The sequence below is a fragment of the Lissotriton vulgaris genome, unplaced genomic scaffold (assembly GCF_964263255.1).
Source record: "Lissotriton vulgaris unplaced genomic scaffold, aLisVul1.2 SCAFFOLD_409, whole genome shotgun sequence".
NCBI classification, from domain to species: Eukaryota; Metazoa; Chordata; class Amphibia; order Caudata; family Salamandridae; genus Lissotriton; species Lissotriton vulgaris.
The window spans coordinates 1,212,762-1,240,263 of NW_028244340.1; the positions used below are offsets into that span (position 1 = coordinate 1,212,762).

At 48.6% G+C, this 27,502-nt stretch overlaps 1 protein-coding gene across 1 annotated transcript; it reads right to left on the bottom strand.

Annotated features, from left to right (window-relative positions):
* Positions 1 to 148: 148 nt before the first annotated feature.
* LOC147667601 (polyribonucleotide 5'-hydroxyl-kinase Clp1-like) lies at positions 149 to 27,502 on the bottom strand. Its single transcript, XM_086948799.1, has 3 exons — positions 27,393 to 27,502; positions 23,667 to 24,284; positions 149 to 2,276 (listed from the first exon to the last, which is right to left on the bottom strand). The coding sequence occupies exons 2-3, from the start codon at positions 24,273 to 24,275 to the stop codon at positions 1,605 to 1,607; spliced, it is 1,281 nt and encodes a 426-aa protein (XP_086804925.1). The 5' UTR covers positions 24,276 to 24,284; positions 27,393 to 27,502; the 3' UTR covers positions 149 to 1,604.

Here is a 27,502-nt window from a genome sequence, read left to right on the forward strand (position 1 = left end):
TACTAACACAGTGGCGGGACCCCCCCCACCAAAAAAACACCTGCCAAATGTTCAGTCCCCAAAAACTAGATGGCAGAGGTATGCTAAGCATGTACACCTACCGCCACACATTCTACGGATATATATATAAACACACACACAGTAATAGTCACAGAGTAAAGAATTGGAAAATGTATTTAAAATGTACAAAAACATACTATTCTCATAGAATATGGTGTTCAGCTGCTTGCGGAGATCAAAAGTAGAGGGAAGGACAGAGGCATTAAGGGGCAGATGTTCTAAGCTTTTTTGTAGTTGTAAACCCTGAGATACAAAAAAAAAATCACAAGGCTTGTGACTGCAGCAAAAGGGTCATTTCTAATGTACAAAGCACATTTTGAGTTGTGCAAGATTTTCAGATTCGTAAAATGCATTCTGCAACCCATAGCAAATCGCAATTCTGAAAGGGCGTAAAAGGGCCATTTCTTCAAATTGTTATTCAGTATTGAATGTATCTATACCTTGAAACTATCAATTCAGTCACAAATTACAGACCAGTAACCACTGCCTTAAACAAGGTGGTAACTGATTCACAAAAGGGGAAGAAGACTCGCTGGAACCACTGCCATTGGAATTTGGTGGTAGACTTGGCGAAGTAAGCAGGGTCTGCTCCCTCTGAAGTTTTCCAAACCAGTTTTTAGCAGCACCGGTTTATTTAAGGAACATGGTCTGCTTTCGTTTTATAATGCAATTTTCGGGATGGTGGTCTGCTGACTCTTTAAGGCCATCATCCTGCGATTGGAGCCAAATACGGGGGATTTACGGATTGCAAATTGCCAAATGAATATTTATGAGGCAGGTTGTTTGGCTGCCTCTTGTGATGTGTTCATTTGTATACAGACCTACTACTGCATAGGTCGGTTCACAAAATACGATTCCATTCCCAAAAATGTGTTGCACAAATTTGAACCACTTTTTGCGAACTGAATAATAGTGCATCTGGCCCTCCATCCTCAGATACTGCTCTGGAGCACACAGCTGATTCTATACAACAGTGGCCATATGGCGGCTGACTGCAAGGGCAGTTAGCTCCTACATACTATGTGGATCTGAGTAGGAAAGAGGGGACCTCTCTGTTGGAGGCAGTGAGGGCGTTGTGCAAGGACGTGCTGAATAATAGTGCATCTGGCCCTCCATCCTCAGATACTGCTCTGAAGCACACGGCTGATTCTATACAACAGTGGCCATATGGTTTCCAGTTTGAGCCAAGCTACCAAGAAGATAATAGAAAAATAACACTGGAGTTCAAGGCTATTACTCTAAGGAGCAAAAAAGGAAGCAGCTTCCTGTCACAAATTTAAGTCTAAAAATACTTTTTGATCAAACCTTTAAAAAAAATGCAATTTAGCCTTAATAGTCAACCCAACACTGACTAGGACACAGCAAAAGATACTTGGAGGTCAATGAAATCCCCCAAATTATGCTATGGCAGATTGGTAGAAAGTCCTTTAGGCAGTATTGTGGTCCAACATATATGTGCCATGAAGGCTCTGAAGCTCTGTTTGCTTAGTCTCTTGAGTAATTGCTTTCATCCATTTGCCATTCTGTACTCAAGCTGCTGAGGCCTATTTCAGATCCATAAAACGGATGTCCATGATGAGGAGGATACCCTTTGGCAGCGGGCGAGGGGCAGGCGACAGCACGGTGAAGACTTGTCGCTCAAGGTCCACGCTAGACACCACAATAAAACCAGCCACACTAGTCTCGGCTATGTTCTCATCTGTACTATCAGCAGTACTGACACTCAGTAAATGGTGCACCATGTCTCGACCTGGGGTGACAGGAACCAGTTTCAGTTGATTATCCTCCTGCGACATGCCCAGCGGAAGGCACGAGTCTGGGATGGTAGGAGCTCCCACCTTATATATCTTGACATCTGAAAAGCGTACATCATAAGCATGGGGATAGAAGCTGCCACGATACCCATAGAAATATTCACGGATGCGCTCATCCCTGCACTCCCGACGGAAGTCTTTGGAACGTTCCACCACTCCACCTGATTTAGGGAGGAGCACAGTTCGCACAAAGTGGGGCAGGTCCCTCTTGAGCTCATTGTAGATGCGTTCCTGATCCAGTACTACAACAACATCCACCTCAAAGGCAGAAGCAGCATGTACCAGGGCATGATATCCAGAGCCCTTCACCCACCCACAGGTGTTCATAATACAGCCGCTAATGGAGGCCCGACGATTCACCTCGCAGCGTTGATTGAAGACTTCTGCCAGCCGCGACGTGAGCTAGGGAGCAAGAACATAAAAAGAAGTTTGAGTTATACAGATACAGGAAAAACAGGTGAAATCAATAAGATAAACTGTGCAAAGGAGAGAAACAGAGTAAGAAAGAACCATAAATGGAGATGGCAACAAAAATGGAGAAAACCTGAACTGCGAAAGACAAATAGTAATATAATGACAGTCAAAGACGGGAAAAACCAGAAGACCAATCGAAAATATGATTAAGAAAATCTAAGAAGGTAAGGAATGAGGAAAACAGGAATATAGTAGATAAAGAGAAATGGGAGAAATTGAGAAAGCTGTACATAGTGATAAAGAGCAAGAGAAGTGAGAAAGTTGGGAAAAGCTAGCAGGGGGAGCATGATGGTGAAATATAATGAAGTTTAGGACTAGATACAGATGTGCCATCACTGGCAAGCACCACAAACTTGAAGGTCAGAGGATATTATCCCAACAGGGTCAACTCTGTCTTTCATCCTTCTGCACTCAAATAATTGAGTGCAGAATATGAAATAACATTGTGTGCTATGGAGTAAAACATTTTGATGCATAAATGATGCATATTGATATGGGTTTTTTCCGACAGCTTTTTTCTTCCTGTTGTCCATGTATCCTAGGAGGATCTGGTCTTCAGTCCCCAAGTCCGAGCAGTCTGCATACCACAACCCTCCCCACTAATCCAGCCAAATGAAGCTCACTTCGGCCCAGTCTATGCGAATCTTGCTCAGAACCAGAAGAATCAAGGGTATGAAAGGAAACAGCTAGTGATGATAAATGTTCCACCTCAACCAAAACATGTCCCTCAGGGCTCCTTGCAACGGATTTTGGAAGGACCGTTCAACAATGTGTGTTGCTGTGTATGCCAAAAAAAGTCCACCAGAGCATGCCCCACTGGTCAAAGATGATCTGAACTAACTCTGAGTGGAGAAACAACTGGTTATCAGCAAGATGACAACTGTGGCACCAGGTCTGGTATACAGAAAGCGTGCCAGATGTTTGCAACCAGCCTCTCTGCACTGGTGCGCACAAAACCACAGTTGTGGGCTTCTTGACAGAGAGCCTGTGACACTACTCCTCCCTGTTTGTTGATATACCACATCGCAATCATATTGTCTGTTTAGATCAGGACTGAATGACCATGAAGGGAGGGAAAGAAGGCCTTGTGGACAATCGGATTGCACGCAGGTGTGCAGGAACTGCTGTATGGAGCCCACACTCCTCAGATCTCCACATGAGAACCACACCCTAGGGTGGAGGCATCAGTACCCATTGTGGCAACAACTAGAAGGAGCTAGAAGGACATCCCTGCCAGCAGGTGCTCCTCTGTACGCCACCAGGCTAGATATGCTGCATTGTTAAAGGAGACACCACTGGAGAGCTTTAATGCTCAAGCGTGCATGCAAGAACAGGAGTCTTCAAGAAGCCAGCGACGTACGGCCTCAGGACCCGAAATTGAGCCATTCCCTGATATAATTGAATTAAGGTTTGAATGTCTCAAATCCATTCTGTAAGTGGAGGGCTCAAAGGGATGCTTTATCCAGTAGAGCCCCCTATAAACAGGAGGTATAGAAAGGGCTCCAAGTGAGATTTGGTATATCTATTCAAATACCGATTGAACAGCACGGCTACAGTTGAGGGAGTGCACAGTTGCCATGCTTGTTTTGATCCACTCTAGCACAGAATAAGCCTTTTCCCCACATATGTCGGAGCCACCAAACATCAACTCCTCCCATTCTGATTTCTATAGCCAGAGTTAAAAGAATTGTCCAAGCAAGATGTTGCCCACTATGGTAAGTGCTGCTAAACTACTAGACAGTGCCAGGTCCTGGGAGACACAGCACCAGGATCGGTTGAAGTGCGAGAGCCTGCTGTCTGCATTGGCACATAGGGCTTCTCCCTGCCAGGGGCTGTGGTGCGGGGGCGCCCTGCTGACGTGCACAGACTGTGTGTGGCTGCCGCAGTACTCTGCTCTCAAGGACGTAGGGTGGCGGAGCCAATCGGCTCCGCAGTGAGCCCAGGTAGGAACCTTTGGGGACGGCGCGATGTGTGCTGAGCGGAGCCAGAATATGAATGTCTGTGAGACCCCACGGGGTGAAACATCGGAGGGAACAGCATTAACTGAGACACCTGTGGACAGTGTAGCAACTGGGCCCCGAGTAGATTCTGCAAGAAGACTGCCAGCGATAGGGGTGTGGCATCTGAATTTTACTGCGGGCCATAGTGGTCAGAAGTGCTTAATATCGTGCATGGGATCCAGCATAGGCTCTGCCGAGAGTATTACAGTGGTACCTTTTGAAGTCAGAAGAGATCCTCCCCAGGACTGAGTACGTGGAGATGCCTGCTGCGACGGAGTGGGCGAAGGGGCCTCAAAGAAAGTCGCAGTGACTGATATATGGAGGACACTACTGGTTGCAGTCCTAAGAGGTGAGCCAGGGACCAGCCTATGACGGCCCCTTGATTAACACACTAAAACAACTAACGTTGAGTGGTGCCGAAAGGGGAGCACAAAACTAACGGACAATGAGCAGTGAAGGGTCACGCACGAATCAACAAGGTAAATTGGATAAGTATGCGTACAACAAAGACTTTCCCCCACTGACGGACCGCAAAGGACCCACAGACAAAGCCACGGATGATGCCCTATCACCCAAAGTGACACTAGAAGATATTATGGCTGCCTTCAGCAATGTACAGTCAACGGTAGGGTCTTTCTCAGCAGACGTGGTCTTTCTCAGCAGACGTGTCCTTTCTCAGGGCGGACTGATAAAAACTAGGTTGCAACCCATAGGTCTGTCCACCTTCTTCTTGGTGGAGCGTGCACATAGGGTACCCGGGGGCAGGCCTAAGTCTGGGGCCCCCCCTCGACCAGTTCTAGCAGGCATATTTAACTTTCGTGACAGGGACGCAATTTTACAAATGGCAAGAGTAGCACCACCAATGAGGGTGCAGAATTCTGTAGTGTCCTTCTTCCCAGATTACACAACAGCGGTGGCAGCTGGTCGCAGAAGCTACCATGAGGTCAAGAAGAAACTAAGAGCCTGTGAACTGCCGTACTCAATGCTATTCCAAGCGAAACTCTGTATAATTGCGGATGAAAAGACGTGGTTTTTTTTAGACGACGGAGCAAGCGCACGACTGGCTTGAGGGATGGCGTCGGGTGGAACCCACAGGGCGGAGAGATAGAAGACGCCAACGTCCCGGGAGTTAAGCCAATCTGGAAGACCAGGAGCAACGGGTGGAAGAAGACGGACAGCCGCAAGAAGAGGAAGCAGAGTGAATGCAAAAGTGACAGTTCTGACCCGCTGTTAGACACTGTGTATAACCGCCCACCTGAACTCGCATCGGCTAATGGCTGGAAATGGATATGTCCGCAATTATGGACTTTGGGGCAGGGGATGAGCGTGGTCTTCCTCGGACTTCCCGCTCCCATACACGCAAATAATGTTTTCAGGGTTGAGTGTTAAGCACTCTGCTGAGTTGGGGTGGCGGGCAGTTCTGAGTCCACAAGGCAGGGAGGGGGGGTAGAAGGGATGGAAAGGTTGTAATGTTCTTTTCCGCGATTTAAAAAAAATGTTTGGATATGGTACACGGTTGGGCAGTACAGGCACACACTATGGCACACACGATTTACGCCTACGAATCCGTAATCCGCTTTTTGAGCCTTACTGAATATGGCACTGAACAATACCACAACTAATATAGTGGACGAAGGCCCCCCCGGGGCTGGTACCACCCCTCTAACTGCTTACGTGGAATGTCCAGGGCTTAGGTGACAAATTAAGACGGGGCCTAGTACTACACTATATCAGGAGGGGAACACCTACAGACGTGTTACTGCAAGATACACACCTTACTGGGACTACCAGTAAAGCGATAGATAGATGGGGTTACAAGATGGTGGCACACTCCAAGTACTCTTCTGGGTCTAGAAGCGAAGGTATAATGGTTAAATAACAGTTCCCATTAATAATGCACAAAGTCAAAACTGATGGAGCTGACGGTTTGCAGCTATCGTCGCTCAGTGCGAGGGGCGACCCCTTAATATTGTATCAGTCTTTGTCCCCTGGCACTGCATGCGGTGGTGCTCCCAGATCTCAGTGAATTCCTGCTACACTTGCCGGAGGGGGAATTGCTCATCGGCGGGGGAGTGTCTCGTCTTGGGAGTTTTATGGACCCACTGGGGATTACGGATATATGGAGGCGGTACCACCCAACAGCGCGGCAAAATACGTACCACTCTGGGGTGCACAATCGTTTGACAAGAATAGATTATTTCTTGGGGTCGACGGCATCCTTAATAAGATAGATAGTGTAGAAATTAGACCTAGAGGAATCTGACATATACTCATCACCACCAGACACGACGACGCATCTATCTGATATATCCCGGATATTTACAGGTTCCCCAGATTAGGAGGGCAATCACTAAGACGTCAGACCACTATTTTCAAGAAAACGCAACATCAGTTGACTCTCCGACCATCTTATGGGAGGCATATAAAACGGTACTCAGGGGCCAAGCTATAGCATCATCACATCGCATAAGAGGGAGAAGCAGTTAGAGTTACACGTCTTAGAGCTAGAACTACACACTGTGGAAAGCCCCCTCCCTATCAGACTTTCTTGATCTGATATATGACCTCTCAAACTCTCACGCTAAGCTGCTGGTCCTGGGGGACTTCAATCTTTGGCAGGGTGGACCTCTGGATGGGGCGTTTACGACACTCTGTCAAGCTTTTGGTGACATTCAGCTGCAGCAACTGGTAGGTTCTGCGACTCACAGAGGAGGGCATATCTTGGACCTGATTTTCGCTGACGCTCAAACAGTAGCGGTCAACGATATTTTAAGCCAATGCTGGACGGACCACGCATTGGTGACCTTCTCCCTTGGTATAGGGGTCTACCCCGGGGAAGCCTCTGTGGTAGGAGGTTCAAAACTGGGTAGACCTTGGTCTCGTCTCTCTAAGTCATCCTCACCACCTGCATTACTACCAGCCAACTTTTGTCTGGGCAATTCGGTGGAGGAAAGCTATCTTTCCTTATGCCAGTCTATCACTGACTCGTTGGATAAGCTGGTGCCTCTTCGTAGGTCTCGAGGGAGAGTGAACCGTGCCTCCCCCTGGTATACGGAAGAGTTACGACTGCTTAAACTGAGCTGCAAACGTGCTGAGCGGGCGTGGAGGAAGCAGTATTTGCCATCGGCAAAGGCCTCGTTTAGGCTTGCACTGCAGGGCTATAAGGCGCAGATCAAGTTGGCAAAGGCGGCCTTTTTGGAATCCACCTTGAATAAGGCGCCTAATAAATCTCAAGCCCTGTTCAAAATTGTCAGGGACTTGTCTCATCCAGCCTGTGTGGCCAACACGGTCGTGGCATCGCAGGCCCTGTGCGATGCACTGGCGGGTGCTTTTGAGGAGAAGACTGCTAAGATCCTAGAGGGCTTAAAAAACCCTCTGCCTGCAGCCCCCGGTCTGGGAGCTCCGGTTAGCCCGCTCAGTCGACCCCGGTCAGCCGGCCTCCAGTCTTTGGAGTCGGCCTGGGTTCCTGACTGCTGGAGTTTCTCCACTGCTTAAGAAGCCAACGTTAGACCCTGCCTGTCTTTCCAACTACAGGCCAATCTCCCTGCTTCCATTTCCTATTAAGATCATGGAAAAATGGGTGACCCGCTCGCTCTCAGGCTTTCTAGAGAACATCGGTTGGTTTGACGAGGCACAGTTCGGCTTCTGCCCCGGGCACGGGACGGAGTCAACACTGGTTACCGTATTGGACAACCTTCGGACGCGTGTCGACAGTGGTCAGGCAGCCTTTTTAGTGCTGCTCGACATGTCGGCCGCGTTCGATACGGTTTGCCATCAAACCCTCATCAGAAGACTTGAGGAGTGCGGGGTCACAGGGAGTGCAAGAGATTGGTTGGCTTCTTATCTGGGTAGCCGGCAACAGCTGGTTTCGCTTCCTCCATTTCGCTCTGAGTCAAGGAAAGTGGGACAGGGGGTCCCTCAGGGCTCGGCCATCAGCCCTATACTTTTCAATCTGTATCTTCGCCCCCTGGTCCAGCTTATAAAATCTTTTGGTGTCTCGGCTTTTAATTACGCCGATTGTAGGAGAGTAGGGTCTGCAATCCTATGATCACCCAGATTTTTTGCTTTTGTTTCACTGGTTTACGACTTTCTCTGGCTGTGGGCCTGCCAATCAGACCCACAGCCTGGCTGTTCTCTCTCTAAATTACCACATGTACCCTAGGTGCATTTACCAATTGGTACTGGGCCACCTTATCAGACCCTGTAACTCAGGGCATAGGTGTACCTAGGGCCTACCAGGGGCTGAAGCATGCATTATGCCACCCCTGGCTGGCCTCCTAAATTTGACACAACTGGCTGCATGACAGCTGGGGCAAAGTCGTGTAATCACCCTTTGCTGTAGATATAGTATAACTATATCTAACCCTAAAAATGGACACACAGATTCCTATCAGTCACTCCTATGGCAGGCCTTGACAATCCTGAAGGCAGAGTGCTTGGAATCGTGTGAGATGGTGCTCTGGCATGAGCTGAGCCTGTCTGCAGCTTGCGGAACCAAGTCCTAATAGCTGTTCCATGATATCGCATACCATATACTCTTAAGTGCATTATAATCCTCGCGGTTAAATGCTATCTTTGGTATTGCTTTATCAAAACATGTCAAGTAAGGTGTCATACGAATTGGAATACTAACCCCTGGCCAATTCTGGCGACGGGGTTAGCATTCCACCCTTCTAGAGGGACACGACATGTATGCAACTGTGAACCCCGGTTAAAGTTAAACGGAGCCTCAGCTCCACAAAATGGATGCTGCCACCACAGACACGAGTCTGACCCCCTGCAGCTGGGAGTCCTTCCAGCGAGGGGACCCTGGACAAAGGGTTTCCTGTCGAGGGCGGTGCTAGCACCGTCCCAGACAGGGTTTTGTGTATCCTGGGTAGGCAGGGCTTTACAGGAAGGTGACTGCTGAGTGGCACCCCGGTGCTCACTACGCATAGGCCGGTCAGAACCAGTTCCAGGGGCACACCAGACCCTGGCCTGGGGGAAGTCCGGCATGGGAGAGGGGTGTAACCACCCCCCTCCTAGTCCCACCCATAGGCAGGACCTAGTCACCGGGTCAGCCCCTTTTCTTAGTATAAAGATAGGAGCGGGCCCCCTGTTCAAATTAGATCATCTTTGGAATCAAGACACGACTTTCTGCGAAAGGACATCAAGATTTCTTCTTCAAGATTCTCCCTTGTGGCTAAGGAGTAGTCACCCTGCATCAAGCGGGCACCATCCTAAGAACACTGCGGTCTGCTGCAAGTTTTTCCTCCGGAATCCGACTGCCCAGCTCGACGAGACCCGGCTTCCCTGGCACCTCTGACCTCTACTCACCTCTACAGCCAAGCTGAGAACCGTGAGTGCGACGAGACCTCGAGGGACCGACGATCGCCAAGACTGCACGACTTCTTTGCAACAAGCCCACCGTGTGCTCCACTGGTGAGTGCTTTGGGGTCCGAGAAGCCCCAACCCTGAGCAGCTCCAGCACCGAAGATCAGCCCTCCAGCATCTCCACGATCTGCGTGGGGCCCTTCTGCTTTTGCCTGCTCACCGCGCTGTGTGGCTACTAGCCGGCTGGCTTGTGGCCTTCTTCACGACGCCCGACGACATCACTGCTGCTGGTCTGGTTGCTCCAGACTGGCCCTTGCTTCCTTCTTCAAGAGAGGCACCCCGGACCCTCCTGGTCCCCTCCAGACGCCATTTTGGGTCCACCGCGTGGGCTTGAATTTGCCAAGGCTTTGTTGCCCAATCCTGGGTCCAGCGACGCCGACAGCTTCCTCCATCGTGGGACAGCTCGCTCCTCCATCCTGGTCGCCGACAACGCCTCCTGGTCCGTGAGATCTGCGAGCACAGCGTCACCCACTCACCTAGTCGAGGTGACTACCATCCGGTGCCCACCTGGTGCCACCTGACTACTGGCTAGTAGTCACGAACTTGGTCCCCTCTGCTTTCAGGTGTCATCTATCTTCAAGATCCAGGCTTGGATCACTTCGAACTCTCTTCACTGGTCGCCTGCCAGCATCTTTCTTCCAGGCTCCTGGTCCGTCTACGAGGATTCCCGATGTCTTTTGAGACCTATGCAGCTGCAGCCCCTGGGCTAGGTAACTTCGGCATTTCAGTGCCCCAGCATAGCCTCACTATCCAAGGGTCAGAATCCACTTTCGTTTTCCTCCTACCAGGTCGGGTTCGCCCGAGAACACTAACTCTGTGAAATCTAGCTACCATAGACTTTGTCCCGTGTGAGAGTGCACACTCTGCACCCGAGTCCCCTAGGCCTCCTAGAAGTAATCTGAAGATTCTATAGTCAAGACCTAGCGATTCCAAAGCCTATTAGTACTGTACTTACCTGCTAGTAATTTCGCATTCCACTTTCAGAGTATATGGTTTTCCGTGCCCCTAGGGCATTTGTATATACTGTGCTAACTTAAGTATTTTCGTAAGAGTTTTGTTTTGTGCTTAGTACCCTGTCCTCATAAAGAGTACAGGGCTGTTGTGATTTTAATAAATACACTGTTTATTTTCATAACACTTGTGTGGTGTCCTTTCACTTGGTATTCAAGGGGTATATGTGTGGTATAACAGCTGGCTTAACACGCCCTCTCGAGTCTTTAGCCTTAGACTGCTCGTATCCACGCTACTAGGATAGCTGGTCTATAAGGTTGACTTACAACCAATCATCAATAAGGGTTGCTGGACTGATACATAGTGTTCACTAGAATAGTGAGCACTGCATATCAGGCCACCTTCTCACATTGGGGAGCAGCGGTTGGGATTTGAGCTTGCTGTTTTACCACACGTATCCTAAGAATATCTTGTTGAAAGATCACATAAGTACTTCAGGTACATATAACTTAGCTTAGAATACTCTGAGTTCTACTGAACCAGCTGTTGCAGTTCCTCAAGGCTTAGCACACCTTGGCTGCAACTCTTAGCAAGGGATCAGTAGGCAAACACATAGTGTAGGTAGGTGCATCACTTACACCACACTAGAAGCATGTCTAACCACGGAGAGTCTACTGAGACCCCTCAGGTGGTTGAGGACCCTCCACAGGCCTCTTCTAGATATGCAGCCCTTAGCTTCCAGGAGATGAGACAAGTGTGTACCTCCAGGAAGCTAAAACAGGGGTCTAACCCCACAATCCCATTTCTGATTGGTCTCTTAGAGACTTATGATGCTAGAAAGGCTGAGAAACCTCTTAGCTCTTCTCATCCAGAAGGGGACATGCCAGCCCTAGAAGGAACCAGGGGTGACCCAGATCTCATCCATCTCTCTCTCTCAGGTGAGGAGGGTGATGATCAGGAGACATCTGGGGATGAGGCAGACAAAGGCCCAGAAGTAGTTAGTCAGCTAACTAGGGACAACTTAAGCAGGCATGAGAATGGTACTAGGAGAGCCCTGGGACCCCTCTCAGGCCAGCTTAACATTGGGAATGGACGAGTTAGGTCTCTATCAAGAGGCTCTGGCAGATCCATTCAAACCAATGGCTCTCAGAACTCTGCTGTGAGGAGGATGACTTCCCCCTCAGAGGAGAGTGTATGAAGCTAAAGAAAGGGCAGCCAATCTGAGGATTGAAAGGGAAGAACTTGCCCTGGCCAAAGAGAGGCTTGCCTTTGCTAGAGAGCAACAGTTAAGTGGGGTAGCCCCCACTGGTGGCAGCAATGTACCTAGCAATAGGGAAAGGAGTTTTGATACAAAGCACCTGAATAAGATAGTGCCCCCCTTTAAACAAGGGGATGACATCCACAAATGAATAACTGCTTTGGAGAGGGCCTGCACTGTGCAGGGTGTTCCCCAAAGTCAGCGGGCAGCTATCTTGTGGCTCTCCTTTGAAGGTAAAGGTAGAGATAAGCTCCTCACTACTAGAGTGGAGGATGCTAACAATTACCAAGTCCTGAAGAATACACTGATTGATGGGTTTGGCCTAACCACTGAGCAGTACAGGTTGCTGTTCAGGGATACCCAGAAAACTCAGTCTCAGGATTGGTCTGATTTTGTAGATTGTGCCACTAAGGCTTTGGAGGGATGGTTGCTGGGCAGTAAGGTTACTGATTATACAGGATTGTACAATTTGATCATGAGAGAACAAATTTTAAACAATTGTCAGAACCAGTTGTTGCATCAGCATCTTGTTGACTCAGATCTAACCTCTCCCCAAGAATTGGGAAAGAAGGCAGACAGATGGGTCAGAACAAGAGTTAAACAGAACCAGGGCCAGAATCAAGGTGGTCAGAAGAAAGCAGACCAGAAGGGTAAAGATTCTAAGGGGGAACAAAATGACCAGAAGTCTTCGACAGGTCCCCAACAACCCAAAGAGGGTGGGGGTCAGGCTCCCCAGAAAAAGAAGAATCAAGAAGGCCAATCTAAAAGGTGGTGCCAATACTGCAAAAGTAAAACTCACTGGTTTAGTGAGTGCACCAAGAAAGGAGGAGGGCAGACTCCTGCCACTGCAGCCCCTAAGGCACCTGTGCCCCCTAGTACAGTCAGCAGTGGTAGTGCACCTCCCAAGGGTTTAGTTGGGTTAACCTTGGGTTCTGAGGGGTATGACAACTTAGTTGGCACACTCACTCAGGCTGTCCTTGTCTGTACAGGGGATGTGGCTATATCCCCTGATATAAGTCCCAATACTTTGGGCAAATATAGACCGACACCTTTCATAAATGGAAAAATGGCTCAGGCCTATAGGGACACTTGTGCCAGTGTCACAATGGTGACACCTAACTTTGTGGACCCTGGACAGATCATGCCAGGTACAGATTTCCTGGTGACCAATGCAAGCAATGTCACTACCAGTCACAGTATGGCAATTGTAGCTTTCTCCTGGGGAGGGGTAACTGGCCAAAAGAAGGTTGTAGTTAGTTCAGACCTCCCAGTGGATTGTTTGTTGGGCAATGATTTGGAGTCATCACAATGGTCAGAAGTGGAGCAGAGGACTCACATGGAAATGTTAGGCTTGCCAGCACATGTGTTTGCTGTGACCAGGTCACAGGCCAGGAAATGCCCCACTGAACAGGTGCTGGATCCTGGAACAATGGACCAGACACCTTCCAAGAAGAAGAGCAGTAGGGTTAAGGCTGTGCCTTCCCCCTTGCCCCAGGTTGTGGATCAAGTCTCAGAGGAAGCCGACCTACAGGAATTGAGGGAAACTGAGCCCAGAGAGTTTGAACTTGATCAAGTTGAATTCCTAGGCTCAGGGGGACCCTCAAGGGAAGACCTGGGGAAGGAACAGTTAGAGTGCCCTTCCCTTGAACCCCTCAGACAGCAGGCTGCTGCTGGGAACGCCACAGGTACCCACAAGGTATACTGGGAAGATGGACTCCTGTACACTGAGGCAAGAGACCCCAAGCCTGGCATGACCATGAGGCTGGTTGTACCCTTGACTCAGAGAGGTTTCCTCCTTACCTTGGCCCATGAGATTCCCGTAGCAGGTCACTTAGGCCAGACAAAGACTTGGGACAGGCTTGTCTCACACTTTCACTGGCCTCACATGAATGAGGATACCAAGGAGTTTTGTCGCTCCTGTGTCACTTGCCGAGCCAGTGGTAAGTCAGGTGGCACAACAAAGGCCCCCCTTATACCAATGCCTGTGGTGGGGGTGCCCTTTGAAAGAGTGGGGATTGACATTGTTGGTCCAATGGAACCCCAGACAGCATCAGGGCACAAGTTTATACTGGTGGTAGTGGATCATGCCACCAGGTATCCTGAAGCTATTCCACTTAGGACCACTACAGCACCTGTAGTGGCAAGGGCCCTAGTTGGAGTGTTCTCCAGAGTGGGCTTCCCTAAGGAGGTTGTTTCTGACAGAGGTGCAAACTTCATGTCAAGCTACTTAACTGCTATGTGGAAGGAATGTGGTGTCAACTACAAGTTCACCACACCCTATCATCCACAATGCAATGGGCTTGTTGAAAGGTTCAACAGGACCCTAAAAGGGATGATTCATGGACTACCTGAAAAGCTCAGGCGTATATGGGATGTCCTGATACCCTGCCTTCTGTTTGCTTACAGAGAGGTCCCACAAATGGGGGTTGGCTACAGCCCTTTTGAACTTTTGTATGGGCATCCTGTGAGAGGCCCCCTGTGTTTGGTGAAGGAAGGATGGGAGAGACCTCTCAAAAAGCCTGCAACCAGCATAGTGGACTATGTACTTGGTCTCCGCTCCAGGATGGCTGAGTATATGGAGAAGGCATCTGAAAACCTTAAGGCCAGTCAAGAACTTCAAAAAGCTTGGCATGACCAAAAGGCTGTCCTGACTGTTTACCAGCCTGGACAGAAGGTGTGGGTGTTGGAGCCAGTGGCCCCAGCAGCTCTCAAAGACAAATGGTCTGGGCCCCACACAATTCTTGAGCAAAAGGGAGAGGTCACCTACCTGGTGGGCCTTGGAACTCCCAGGAGTCCCCACAGGGTACTCCATGTCAACAGGCTCAAAGTATATGTCGACAGGAAGGACATGAGCTTGCTCATGGCCATTGATGAGGGACAGGAGGAAGAGAGTGACCCTCTCCCAGACCTGCTCACTCAGAATCCTGATGGGTCAGTAGACGGTGTTGTCATTTGTGGCAGCCTCTCTGGGCATCAGCAGAAAGACTGTAAACAGGTTCTTCAGTCTTTCAGACATATGTTCTCTCTGACACCCAGTCAGACCAATTGGTGTACCCATGAGGTTGACACTGGTGACAGCCTGCCAGTTAAGAGTAAAATCTACAGGCAGCCTGATCATGTTAGAGACTGCATCAAAACTGAAGTGCAGAAAATGTTGGAGTTGGGAGTCATTGAACCCTCAGATAGCCCTTGGGCTAGTCCAGTAGTTCTAGTGCCAAAACCTCACACCCAGGATGGTAAGAGAGAGATGAGGTTCTGCGTAGACTACAGGGGTCTCAATGCAGTCACTAAGACTGATGCCCACCCAATACCAAGGGCAGATGAACTTATAGATAGATTGGCTTCTGCCAACTACTTAAGTACATTTGACCTGACAGCTGGGTATTGGCAAATCAGGTTAGCTGAGGATGCCAAGCCCAAGACAGCATTTTCAACCCCTGGTGGGCATTATCAATTTGTGGTAATGCCCTTTGGTCTGAAAAATGCACCTGCCACCTTCCAAAGGTTGGTGAATCATGTTCTCACTGGGCTGGATGACTTCTGTGCAGCATATCTAGATGATATTGCTGTCTTTAGCTCCACCTGGGAGGGTCACCTGGTCCACCCGAGGAAAGTGTTAGAGGCTCTGCAAGCAGCAGGCCTCACTATCAAGGCCACCAAGTGCCAGATAGGGCAGACACAGGTTGTATACCTGGGCCACCTTGTAGGTGGAGGCCAGGTTCAGCCACTGGAGAGCAAAATACAGTCAATCAGGGACTGGGCTCCTCCAAACACCCAGACTCAGGTTCGAGCTTTCTTGGGCCTGACTGGTTACTACAGAAAGTTTGTCAGGAACTATGGATCCATTGTGACTCCATTAAATGAACTGACAAGTAAGAAAATGCCAAAAAGGTTCATTGGACAGCAGGCTGTCAAAAAGCATTCGATGACCTAAAACAGGCCATGTGCACAGCACCTATCCTTAAGAGTCCAGACTACTCCAAACCATTCATTGTCCAAACAGATGCTTCTGAGTTGGGTGTGGGAGCTGTTCTATCTCAACTGAATTTTGATGGTCAAGACCAGCCCATTGCTTTTATAAGCAGAAGGCTGACCCCCAGAGAGAAGAATTGGTCAGCTATTGAGAAGGAGGCCTTTGCTGTGGTTTGGGCCCTGAAGAAGCTGAGGCCATACTTGTTTGGCACTCACTTCAAGATTCAGACCGACCATAAGCCCCTCTTGTGGCTAAATCAGATGAAGGGTGAAAACCCCAAACTGCTTAGGTGGTCCATTTCCCTACAGGGGATGGACTTTACAGTGGAACATAGACCTGGTACTGATCATGGCAATGCCGATGGGCTCTCCAGATATTTCCACTTAGAACAAGAAGACTCACCTGGTCAAGGTTAGCTTATTGTCCCAAAGTTTGGGGGGGGTCATGTAGGAGAGTAGGGTCTGCAATCCTATGATCACCCAGATTTTTTGCTTTTGTTTCACTGGTTTACGACTTTCTCTGGCTGTGGGCCTGCCAATCAGACCCACAGCCTGGCTGTTCTCTCTCTAAATTACCACATGTACCCTAGGTGCATTTACCAATTGGTACTGGGCAACCTTATCAGACCCTGTAACTCAGGGCATAGGTGTACCCAGGGCCTACCAGGGGCTGAAGCATGTATTATGCCACCCCTGGCTGGCCTCCTAAATTTGACACAACTGGCTGCATGACAGCTGGGGCAAAGTCGTGTAATCACCCTTTGCTGTAGATATAGTATAACTATATCTAACCCTAAAAATGGACACACAGATTCCTATCAGTCACTCCTATGGCAGGCCTTGACAATCCTGAAGGCAGAGTGCTTGGAATCGTGTGAGATGGTGCTCTGGCATGAGCTGAGCCTGTCTGCAGCTTGCGGAACCAAGTCCTAATAGCTGTTCCATGATATCGCATACCATATACTCTTAAGTGCATTATAATCCTCGCGGTTAAATGCTATCTTTGGTATTGCTTTATCAAAACATGTCAAGTAAGGTGTCATACGAATTGGAATACTAACCCCTCGCCAATTCTGGCGACGGGGTTAGCATTCCACCCTTCTAGAGGGACACGACATGTATGTAACTGTGATCCCCGGTTAAAGTTAAACGGAGCCTCAGCTCCACAAAATGGATGCTGCCACCACAGACACGAGTCTGACCCCCTGCAGCTGGGAGTCCTTCCAGCGAGGGGAGCCTGGACAAAGGGTTTCCTGTCGAGGGCGTGCTAGCACCGTCCCAGACAGGGTTTTGTGTATCCTGGGTAGGCAGGGCTTTACAGGAAGGTGACTGCTGAGTGGCACCCCGGTGCTCACTACGCATAGGCCGGTCAGAACCAGTTCCAGGGGCACACCAGCCCCTGGCCTGGGGGAAGTCCGGCATGGGAGAGGGGTGTAACCACCCCCCTCCTAGTCCCACCCATAGGCAGGACCTAGTCACCGGGTCAGCCCCTTTTCTTAGTATAAAGATAGGAGCGGGCCCCCTGTTCAAATTAGATCATCTTTGGAATCAAGACACGACTTTCTGCGAAAGGACATCAAGATTTCTTCTTCAAGATTCTCCTTGTGGCTAAGGAGTAGTCACCCTGCATCAAGCGGGCACCATCCTAAGAACACTGCGGTCTGCCGCAAGTCCTTCCTCCGGAATCCGACTGCCCAGCTCGACGAGATCCGGCTTCCCTGGCACCTCTGACCTCTACTCACCTCTACAGCCAAGCTGAGAACCGTGAGTGCGACGAGACCTCGAGGGACCGACGATCGCCAAGACTGCACGACTTCTTTGCAACAAGCCCACCGTGTGCTCCACTGGTGAGTGCTTTGGGGTCCGAGAAGCCCCAACCCTGAGCAGCTCCAGCACCGAAGATCAGCCCTCCAGCATCTCCACGATCTGCGTGGGGCCCTTCTGCTTTTGCCTGCTCACCGCGCTGTGTGGCTACTAGCCGGCTGGCTTGTGGCCTTCTTCACGACGCCCGACGACATCACTGCTGCTGGTCTGGTTGCTCCAGACTGGCCCTTGCTTCCTTCTTCAAGAGAGGCACCCCGGACCCTCCTGGTCCCCTCCAGACGCCATTTTGGGTCCACCACGTGGGCTTGAATTTGCCAAGGCTATGTTGCCCAATCCTGGGTCCAGCGACGCCGACAGCTCGCTCCTCCATCCTGGTCGCCGACAATCTAGCTACCATAGACTTTGTCCCGCATCCCGCGTGAGAGTGCACACTCTGCACCCGAGTCCCCTAGGCCTCCTAGAAGTAATCTGAAGATTCTATAGTCAAGACCTAGCGATTCCAAAGCCTATTAGTACTGTACTTACCTGCTAGTAATTTCGCATTCCACTTTCAGAGTATATGGTTTTCCGTGCCCCTCGGGCATTTGTATATACTGTGCTAACTTAAGTATTTTCGTAAGAGTTTTGTTTTGTGCTTAGTACCCTCTCCTCATAGAGTACAGGGCTTTTGTGATTTTAATAAATACACTGTTTATTTTCATAACACTTGTGTGGTGTCCTTTCATTTGGTATTCAAGGGCTATATGTGTGGTATAACAGCTGGCTTAACACGCCCTCTCGAGTCTTTAGCCTTAGACTGCTCGTATCCATGCTACTAGGATAGCTGGTCTATAAGGTTGACTTACAACCAATCATCAATAAGGGTTGCTGGACTGATACATAGTGTTCACTAGAATAGTGAGCACTACATATCAGGCCACCTTCTCACACCGATGACACCCAGCTGGTTTTTTCTTTGGAAGGAAACAAAGCGGTCTCGCTGGAGACTTTTCATCGCTGTATGGCAGCCACAGCAGATTGGCTCCGGGCCAACTCCCTCCAATTTAACAGCTCTAAAACGGAGGTGCTCCACTGCTCCAGTGATCGAATTCCGCGGGCTCTTCCAGAGAACTTCTGGCCCACTGCCTTTCCGGAACCAGTAGCGGCGGCGGATTCAGCCCGCAACTTGGGGGTTATTTTTGGCCCTAATCTACAGCTTGACTTGCACGTAAACAAAACCATTTCTACGTGCATGACGCTGTTGCGCAAAGTTCTGCCCCTTCTCCCCGCCCAGGCCAGGCCAGAGGTAGTTCGCAGCACTATTCTAAGCCGCTTAGATTGCTGCAATGCGCTGCTTCTGGAGGCCCCAAAAAATCTGGTGGGGAAGCTACAACGGGTGCAGAACATGGCTGCCAAGTTGGCTCTGTCGCGTGCCAGGTCTAGCTCTTCCACTCTTGCATTAAGAGACCTGCATTGGCTCCCGGTGCATCTGCGAGTGGTGTATAAGGCTGCGTGTTTGGTGTTTAAGGCCCAGTACCACTTCGGGACATGTTTGCGTGGTACTCTGCCTCTCGGCCCCTTCGCTCATCTTCGGCCAACTTGTTGGTGGTCCCGAGGTTCCAGAGAGTCAGGATGGGTGGCCGCTCATTCAGTGTTGCGGCGGCCAGACTTTGGAACTCCCTGCCTCTCTCTCTCTGAGAAGCCACAAGGATTACCTACCATTTAGGAAAGCGCTGAAAACGCATCTGTTCCCGAAAATTGTCTGAGCAGTGAGTGATGTTCCACCGAAGTGAGTGATGTTCCACCTAAGTTCAAAGCGCCAGGATGCTCTTTGGGTGACAGGCTGCGCTCTATAAGTATACAAATAAATAAATAAATAAATAAAGCCAGCATGCTGAAGACCCAACTCATGACACGACCCATAGCCTACATCTTAGACAGCAGCAATACAGGAACCATCTAATGGACTTACCAAACAAAGGATAGTGGCCACACGACAAGGTATACGATGCAGGTGATAAAGCCGGGAAATTGCTGGCGTGGTTGGACAGAAGGGACCGGGGTAGCAGATGGATAGCGCATCTCTACTCAGAGGACGGGCAGACAATAAAGGACCCACGGACGATAGTAAACACATTAGCGCAACACTTTCAGGCGGTTTATGCGTCTACCTCTGGGATGACACTAGAGGAGGCACCGACTTATGTGCAGGACATTAATATGCCTAAACTCGCCCCGGAGGTGGCGTGAACGGCATACCCATCGAACTTTATAAAAAGACGGCGGGGGCCATCGCACCATACCTTCTAAACCACCATTGGCATCACCGGCCTTGCACTCGACTGGTTGGCGTCTTTTTTTAGATAATAGGACGCAACAGGTCTGGATGCCTCCATTTGCTTCCACACCAAAGAAACTCTCTACTGGGGCTCCTCAAGGGTCTATTCTGAGCCCCTTGCTTTTTAATGTTTACCTAACCCCTTTGGTTTATCTAGCAGAACAGTTAGGGGCTAAAATTATGGCCTACGCCGACGATACCCAACTTTTGTTCACCTGGCCTAAGGACAATTTGGATACGTCGGCGGTCCAACTCTGCCTCTCATCGGTCTTCCGCTGGTTAGCACTTGCCCAGCTCAAGTGCAACGAAGGCAAGTCTGAGGTTCTCTTTTATGGCTCTTTTCCCGATAACTTCAGCGATCTCCTATGGCCCAGCGATCTGCCCTGTCCAAAATCCATTGGTGGCCCAGCAAAAAACCTGGGAGTTTGGTTTGGGAACGACCTTAAGTTTGAGGACCACATCAAAAAACTCACGGGGGTTTGTTTTTCTACTCTTAAAGCCCTACGTAGGTTCTTTCCCCTCCTGCCGAGAGAGGCTAAAGAGACGGTCTCGCGTGCTCTAATACTTTCCAGGTTGGATTACGCGAACGGTCTGTTCAGCGGCCTACCTGCCTATTTGATTCAACGTCTCCAGGTTATACAAAATGCGGCCGCAAGGCTCGTGTTTAATCTACCCAAGAGATCCAGTGTCCGTCCCTTCCTCCGCAGCCTCCATTGGCTTCCAGTTGCCCACAGGATTAGGTTTAAAACTCTTGTCCTCTCTTTTCGTGCTGTCCATCAGACTGGCCCTGTCTACCTGAGAAAAAGGTTCACCCTGTACATCCCTAATCGATCCCTCCGGTCAGCTAACCAGTGCCAAATGACCGTGCCCAGATTTAAGTACTCCCGACTAGGCGGTCAGTCCATCTCGGTCAGGGCCGCGAGGGCCTGGAATGCTCTCCCCCTCCATCTCAGGACTGCTCCGACCATCTTGGCCTTTAAAAAGGGGCTGAAAACTCACCTGTTTAACATCAGTCTGTAAACTACTATCTTTTTTCTTTTGTCCTCTGAATCAGCCTCACCTTCTTGTGCCAAGATACTATTTTTTAGTAATAGAGCGCGCTACAAAAGCCTTTATATCATATCACATGTACACTGATAGTCTGAAAAAGGGCTAACTCCCGTTGGATCAGCGCACGGCCACCATAGTGGCTATACCAAAACCCGCGAAACCAGCTGATCAGTGTACCTCTTATCGCCCTATATCTTTAATTAATGCAGAGGCTAAAATCCTTGCAAAGTTATTGGCGACTAGGTTGACACCCCACTTAACGACACTGATACACCCAGATCAGTCTGGCTTTATGCCCGGCAGAAATACTGCCCTCTATCTGAGGCAATTACACGGAGTGCTCGCACGGGCGGCCTACTTGCAGGAAACGGCTGTGGTATTGTCACTGGATGCGCGAATGGCGTTTGATATGGTCGAATGGCCCTTTTTATTCGCAGTGCTCCATCATCTTGGTTTTGGCCCACACTTTTGTGCGTGGGTCCGGCTCTTGTATACCAAACCAATGGCCCATGTTAGGGCCAATGGTCACATTTCTGACGATTTCCCCCTGACGCACGGCATGCGTCAGGGTTGCCCACTGTCGCCGCTACTTTTTGCCCTTGTACTGGACCCACTGGCGGCGTGGATACGGTGGGAGCCAATGATACGGGGACTCGCTCTTTAAGATGATGGCCTTACCCCGATTTCTATATGCATTGGAGAACACGCCATATCCGGTGTCTCCTAAATACTTTAGGGCTATTGAGGCACTGGTCTCTAGCCTTCTATGGGGTAATAAGCCGGCACGCATAGCGCAGTCCAAGTTAACACGTGGGTGGTACGATGGAGGGATCGCACTTCCAAATATACAAATATATCAGTGGCTGCACGCTCCGCAGGATGACCCGGCATTCCAGGCGGCTAGGGTAATATTAGGCACGAGGGGTATGCTTTCGCCTCTCTGATAGAAAACTGACCCCAGTAATGATCGGACCTCTGAGACATACTGTGATCCTTTGGCATGCCGCTCAGGCCAAACTAGGATGGAGCGGGGTTCTGACCCAACTCACTCCATTGTGGGATACAAAACGTCTGGGTAGGCTTCGTAATACCAAAGTTTTTGACAAATGGGATGATATAGGCATACCCACAGTGGGCGACTTATGGCACAATGGTGAAATGGTTCCATTTGAGAGTCTTCAACAGGAGTATGGACTAGCGCCTGGGGAAAGGTTCAGATACATACAGATCAGACATGCCCTGATGACAGCACTGCCATCTGGTACGGAAGTCCTGGAGGCTTCCCCCCTGGAAGATAGGCTACTGACAGAATGTATACAAAAGAAAGCCACTTCACTCACTTACCGTAAACTAGTAAATAATATGTCAGACCCAACGGGTGCCCTACGAGACAAATGGTCCCACGAAGTAGGAGACTTTGATGATTCTGAATGGCAAAAGGCGTTGGCCTCTCCACGGGAGGTGGGCATACCCTCAAGACTTAGGCTGGTGCAGCTTAGAATTCTACATCACTCATATTACACTAGGCACACCTTACATAAGATTGGTAAAGCAATGCACCCATTTTGTCCGCGAGGCTGTGGAGATGAGGGCACCTTTTTCCATACTATATGGGACTGCCCTAGAATAATGGAATACTGGCGGCAGGTGATGAGGACAATCTCACAATCAGAAGGGGTTTCGCTGGTACCGGAGCATAGACGGTGCATTTTAAACGTATGGGAACCTAATGATTTAACCCGTTCGGCTCAAAGCTGGGCTACGCTGGGTATCATGGTTGCTAAGCGAAACATTTCCTCAAAAATAATACAGAGATATGTAGTTGTGATTTTGGGTGGTGTGCTGAAAAGGGGAATGATTTCAATATGACTTGTACCAAAACTGTTTGTTTAAGGCAGATGAAAACGGAAAATAAAAAATAAAAATAAAAAATGCAGGAAGCTCAGTAGACAGGCAATCTGTCTGGCTGCCAGGTGTGTTGTCCTCTGATGTTTGTAACAAACGAGGACAGACGGTAAACTCTCCTCTGAAAACTTAATTCTAAAATAAGTACCTAAAATGAATACAGAGTAAAACTGTAAAAGATGAAGAATAATGATGAGCATGAGCTCAAGACAGAATGAAAAATGACAAACCAAAAGAGATCAAAAATGAAAGGGATGCCGATAGCAAGATAGAACAGAGAAAAGGAAGACTTGGCCCACAATATACAAGAAGAGAAAAATCTGGAAATCAAGAAGCAATAATCTTCGCACAAAGTGCTGCTTTAAGAGGTAAAATAGAAAACCGAAGCAAAGAAGGAAACTGAAAATATGGATCAGAAAAAGCATTGTTCTACGGAGACTTACCTCTCCATGTATCCAGATTAGATGTATTCAGAGCAGAACTTTGACAAGAAATTTGGAAACTTACTAGACACAGAGTTTTTGATGACAGCTCTGAAACAGGCTTCCCTAGCGAACTTGGCGCAAGGAGGTGAACATTCATAACCGACAACTTCGAATGCAGACACATGCAACAAGAAGCCTAGAGTCAAGAAGCCCACACCCCTAGAAAGGACTATCTGTGCTCACCTTGTTGTACAGCTTGATGTTAGTACCAGGAGTGGTTGACCCAAAGTGGTAGACCAAAGGAGCCTGCACAGAATAACCTTCCTCTACATCAGCAGGGCGCTCAATGTACAATGCCCCCATGGTGCCTGGGATAGATACATTGCCTTGCCCCACATCCAGCTCCACAAATGTTGGCCTGCGTCCCACACGTACAGCATAGTTGAGAAGCAACCGGCAGATAGTGGACTTGCCCACATCAGTGGGGCCCACCACCATCACGCGGGGTCCGCGCTCGTCCTCCTTCTCAGCCTGCCTACGCATCTGCTCCAGGGCTGTGTGTATATTGAGGTAGAGGAGCATGGGCGTGTCCTTGGAGACATAAGCCACTTCGGGTTCACCAGTCAGCAAGACAGTACAGCCGTGCCAGGTAAAAACTGCGACTTTGCAGCCAGCATCAAAGACAAAGCGTTTGTTTCGGGTGAGTTCAGTGCCATAGATCTCCGCCATTCCAGAGATCAATTCCAGCTGCACAGACTGAGCTGAATCCACTTCAAAACGCAGTTCTGTTTCTTTCTCTAGCTCAAACTTCATAGCTGGTGGCCCTTTCTCCTCACTTGGCTCCTCCGCCATGATGCTGCCCTATAAAATAAGAGGACATTAAATAAAAAATGGAAAAGCTTCCTGGGAATTCAAAAACAAACATGTCTCAATCTAAAGAACCCATCAAACCGACTAGTACCACCATGTGAGGGTTTAAACCCTAGTTGGAAGGCATAAATGCAGTATTTGCTCAGCCTGCAATTCAACACAAAATCATATTGGGAAAACAAAACAGGAAAGTCATATACTGTAAATGCTTGTTATTGGTTTATGCAAGTAGGAAAAAATTATTTTGCAAAACTTTTGTAAAATTTCAAGTACCATTTCTTTGCAGCATCATTTAGTAAACTGTGTCGATGTATGCCAGTATATCCCCAAAAATATTCATGATGAAAAATCAGTGTAAACAGTTTCAATAAGATTATAGGGAAAATAAAAATAAGCAAGCACTGGCAAAGCCAATAGGTCTGAAATTGGTGGTCAGCCTTTTGGTTTTATCAATGAGTTACTAGTTTTGGCACGTTTTTTGTAAAACCTTCTTGGCGTGGGAACTGCCAGGCCCTCACTATTATAACAAACATTGGCAAAAGCAAAAGGTTTTGGTCTCAGAAAGAACACATTGCCACAGCAGTACCCAGCACTGAACAAAACTACTTTGTGAGCCAATATGCTTCTTGTGAAAGAGCAGAATGCTGTCACTCACAGTGAAGCCAGCCGATAGAGAGAGAGACACAGAATTTTAATAAACACAAAAGGTTATGGTTAAAGCCAGACATAATATGGGGCCCAATTATTAAAGTCTCAAAGGTGGTATATTCCCTAGCATTAAGTGCAGATATATAGCTTTCGTGAATTCTCAAACATTTACAAAAGTAGGCCAAGAAATAGTACTCCTAGTAAATATTTATGAACTGCATTTTAGCATGAACAAATATGCATGTGTAGATTTGCTTTGAATGAGCAACTTTTCAACTTTTCTCAGCGTGGAAAAAGATTGGAGAAGAGCTGGTGAAAAACCTTAAAATATTAAAGTTGGTAGGTTTGCATAGACTCAAAAGGGTATTCCAACCCTGGAACAATTACCTTCACCACCTTCAGCCCCAGTATGTAGATCTGCGGAAATGTAGCAACATAAGGGAATTGCTAGTATTCAAACCCTACTATGGTAAGAGGCCTGGTATAATCAGAGAGGCTGTATCAGAGTTGTTATAATAATGAGATTGCTGCCATAATTTGTTGCTGCATTACATTGCACAAAAGGGACAAATGATTTTGTTACAGGACAAGTAGATTTAGGAACCAACAGGCTCCATGGACAAGTAAATATTTTATTAAATTCCTCATGACTGGTAGGTGCCCAGTACTTTCTGGATATCTTAAAAGTTTTAAAGCATATTAGACTCTACCCTAAGCAGTTCTCCTAGTAAGATTTGTTCTACAGAAACAGCTTTACATACATTCATATAATACATAGCCACATCCTGAACTGGATTGTGTTAGGTGTATGCCTTTGCACAGTGTCCATTGCCTGCATGGAATAGTTATGCAAGTGCTCCATAGTAGTCGCTGTTGCTTTACTGACATAAGAAACAGTGCATTAGATATCATGAGTGCGCCTGGTGGCTACTGCATATCACTTTTTTGAAAGTGTTTTTATTGTTTTTCCAGCAACTGCAGCTAAGTGAAATGTATATCAATCATCATCGCTTAGCATAAGTTCAAGATACCTGGTGCTATACAATATCATAGTATTCACAGAAACTGCACTTGTGTGTTGTGGGCTTAGGCGGTCATGCTCACATTAATGAAGCGATATTAAGAAGAAAAAGTAAGATATGAACAATATAAATTCCAAAGTATGCAGTTGTTCCCCTTCGCCCATCTCCCTTTTTGTATCTCAAATGGGCCACCCCATTTCTCCAATTTCCGCGTGCACTACAACTTTCTTGTAAAGTACCCGCATTCATAGTGTCTTGGACTTCAAAGCTATCTACGAGTAGTGTTTGAATTTAGGTAGTCTGTGTCAATTGGGCCTTAGTGCTATCACAGTAGTCGAATATCAGATTTCTGTTCTTGTTTTTCCAGGTATGTATCCCAAAGGTCCAGTGGACGACACGTGGGATCTTCAGCTCTTTTAGCTGCAAGTGCTGCTATCTCGGTTCTGGTCCACTTGGCTAGTGCATATCATTTTAATCAAGAAAAATATTAAATAAATGTGACAGATCTAGTCAGCTCTCTATTATTACTGAGGTTTGTGATCCAAGTATCTTTACACCGACATTCTTCTTAAAATGTTAAAGGCAACACTAATGGGCCGCTGGCAGCTTGATGGAAAGGGTTTATATGAAGGATGCCTAAGCAGGTCAATGCGTGTATCTCTACTGTAGCTCCCTCTGATAGAAAGGTTTAAACAAGTCTAAGTGTATATTCATGTGTCTAGCTTGCACTATTACCGGCAGGGCTGTGCAGAGCAAATAGTATATTTTAAAGAGTACATCAATCTCCATGTACTCCTCAGGCATACAGGAGTACGGAGCTGTGGGCCAAGTGCAGTTTAAAGAGATACATACATTCTAAACGTTGTGGTCAGTGCTTTGCGGAAGACATATTGACCTTGTGTTTTAGACATCGATGGTAAACGCACTGACGGGCTAGTAGTGCCAGTGCCCTCCCCACAGCGGGGCCTGCTCCCCCGAGGTCACACGGTGCCTTGTATTCTTGCAGGTCCGCGGAGCTAGATAGTGTTAGGGCGAAGCAGGAGTGGCATTAAGCGCGGGGGAGGTGGGGGGTTCCTTCCTATGCAGCGCAGGGTCACTTGCATCCCCACTGAGAGTCACCTACCTTGGTGACTAAATGAATTTCTGATACTCAACGTATTTCCGGTCCCAGTTACTTGGCAAACAGTGCTTTCTGGGAGTTGTAGTCCTAGTGTACGCCACACGCACTAGCGGGACTCAGCTGGATTAAAACACTTATTTGTAAAACGAAGACCCGGAAGAGCGGGCCAGAGCGAGTGCTGCAGCCCCACACCCGGGGGCACACGTGCTTCCGGTGCGCACGCACCCCATCCACTCCGGGGAGGCATTCGCGTGACGTAGGTGCGTGGGGGTTCTCCTCACACACGCCCATAGTCCGGGGGGCTCTCACCTTTCGTCTAAAGCTCCTCTGAACCTGCCCGTCGACTCCGCTCCGTTACCGGTCCCGGCGCCCGACCACTTCCGCCCCAGGCGCCCGTGACGTCAGAGCCGCGCGACGTC

Bases quoted from the DNA above. Each gene is read 5' to 3' on its own strand.
- LOC147667601 (XM_086948799.1), bottom strand. From the start codon at position 24,275: ATGGCGGAGGAGCCAAGTGAGGAGAAAGGGCCACCAGCTATGAAGTTT. The intron at 2,277-23,666 runs GTGAGCACAGAT...CTTGCTCCCTAG, and splicing joins ACATCAAGCTGTACAACAAG to CTCACGTCGCGGCTGGCAGA.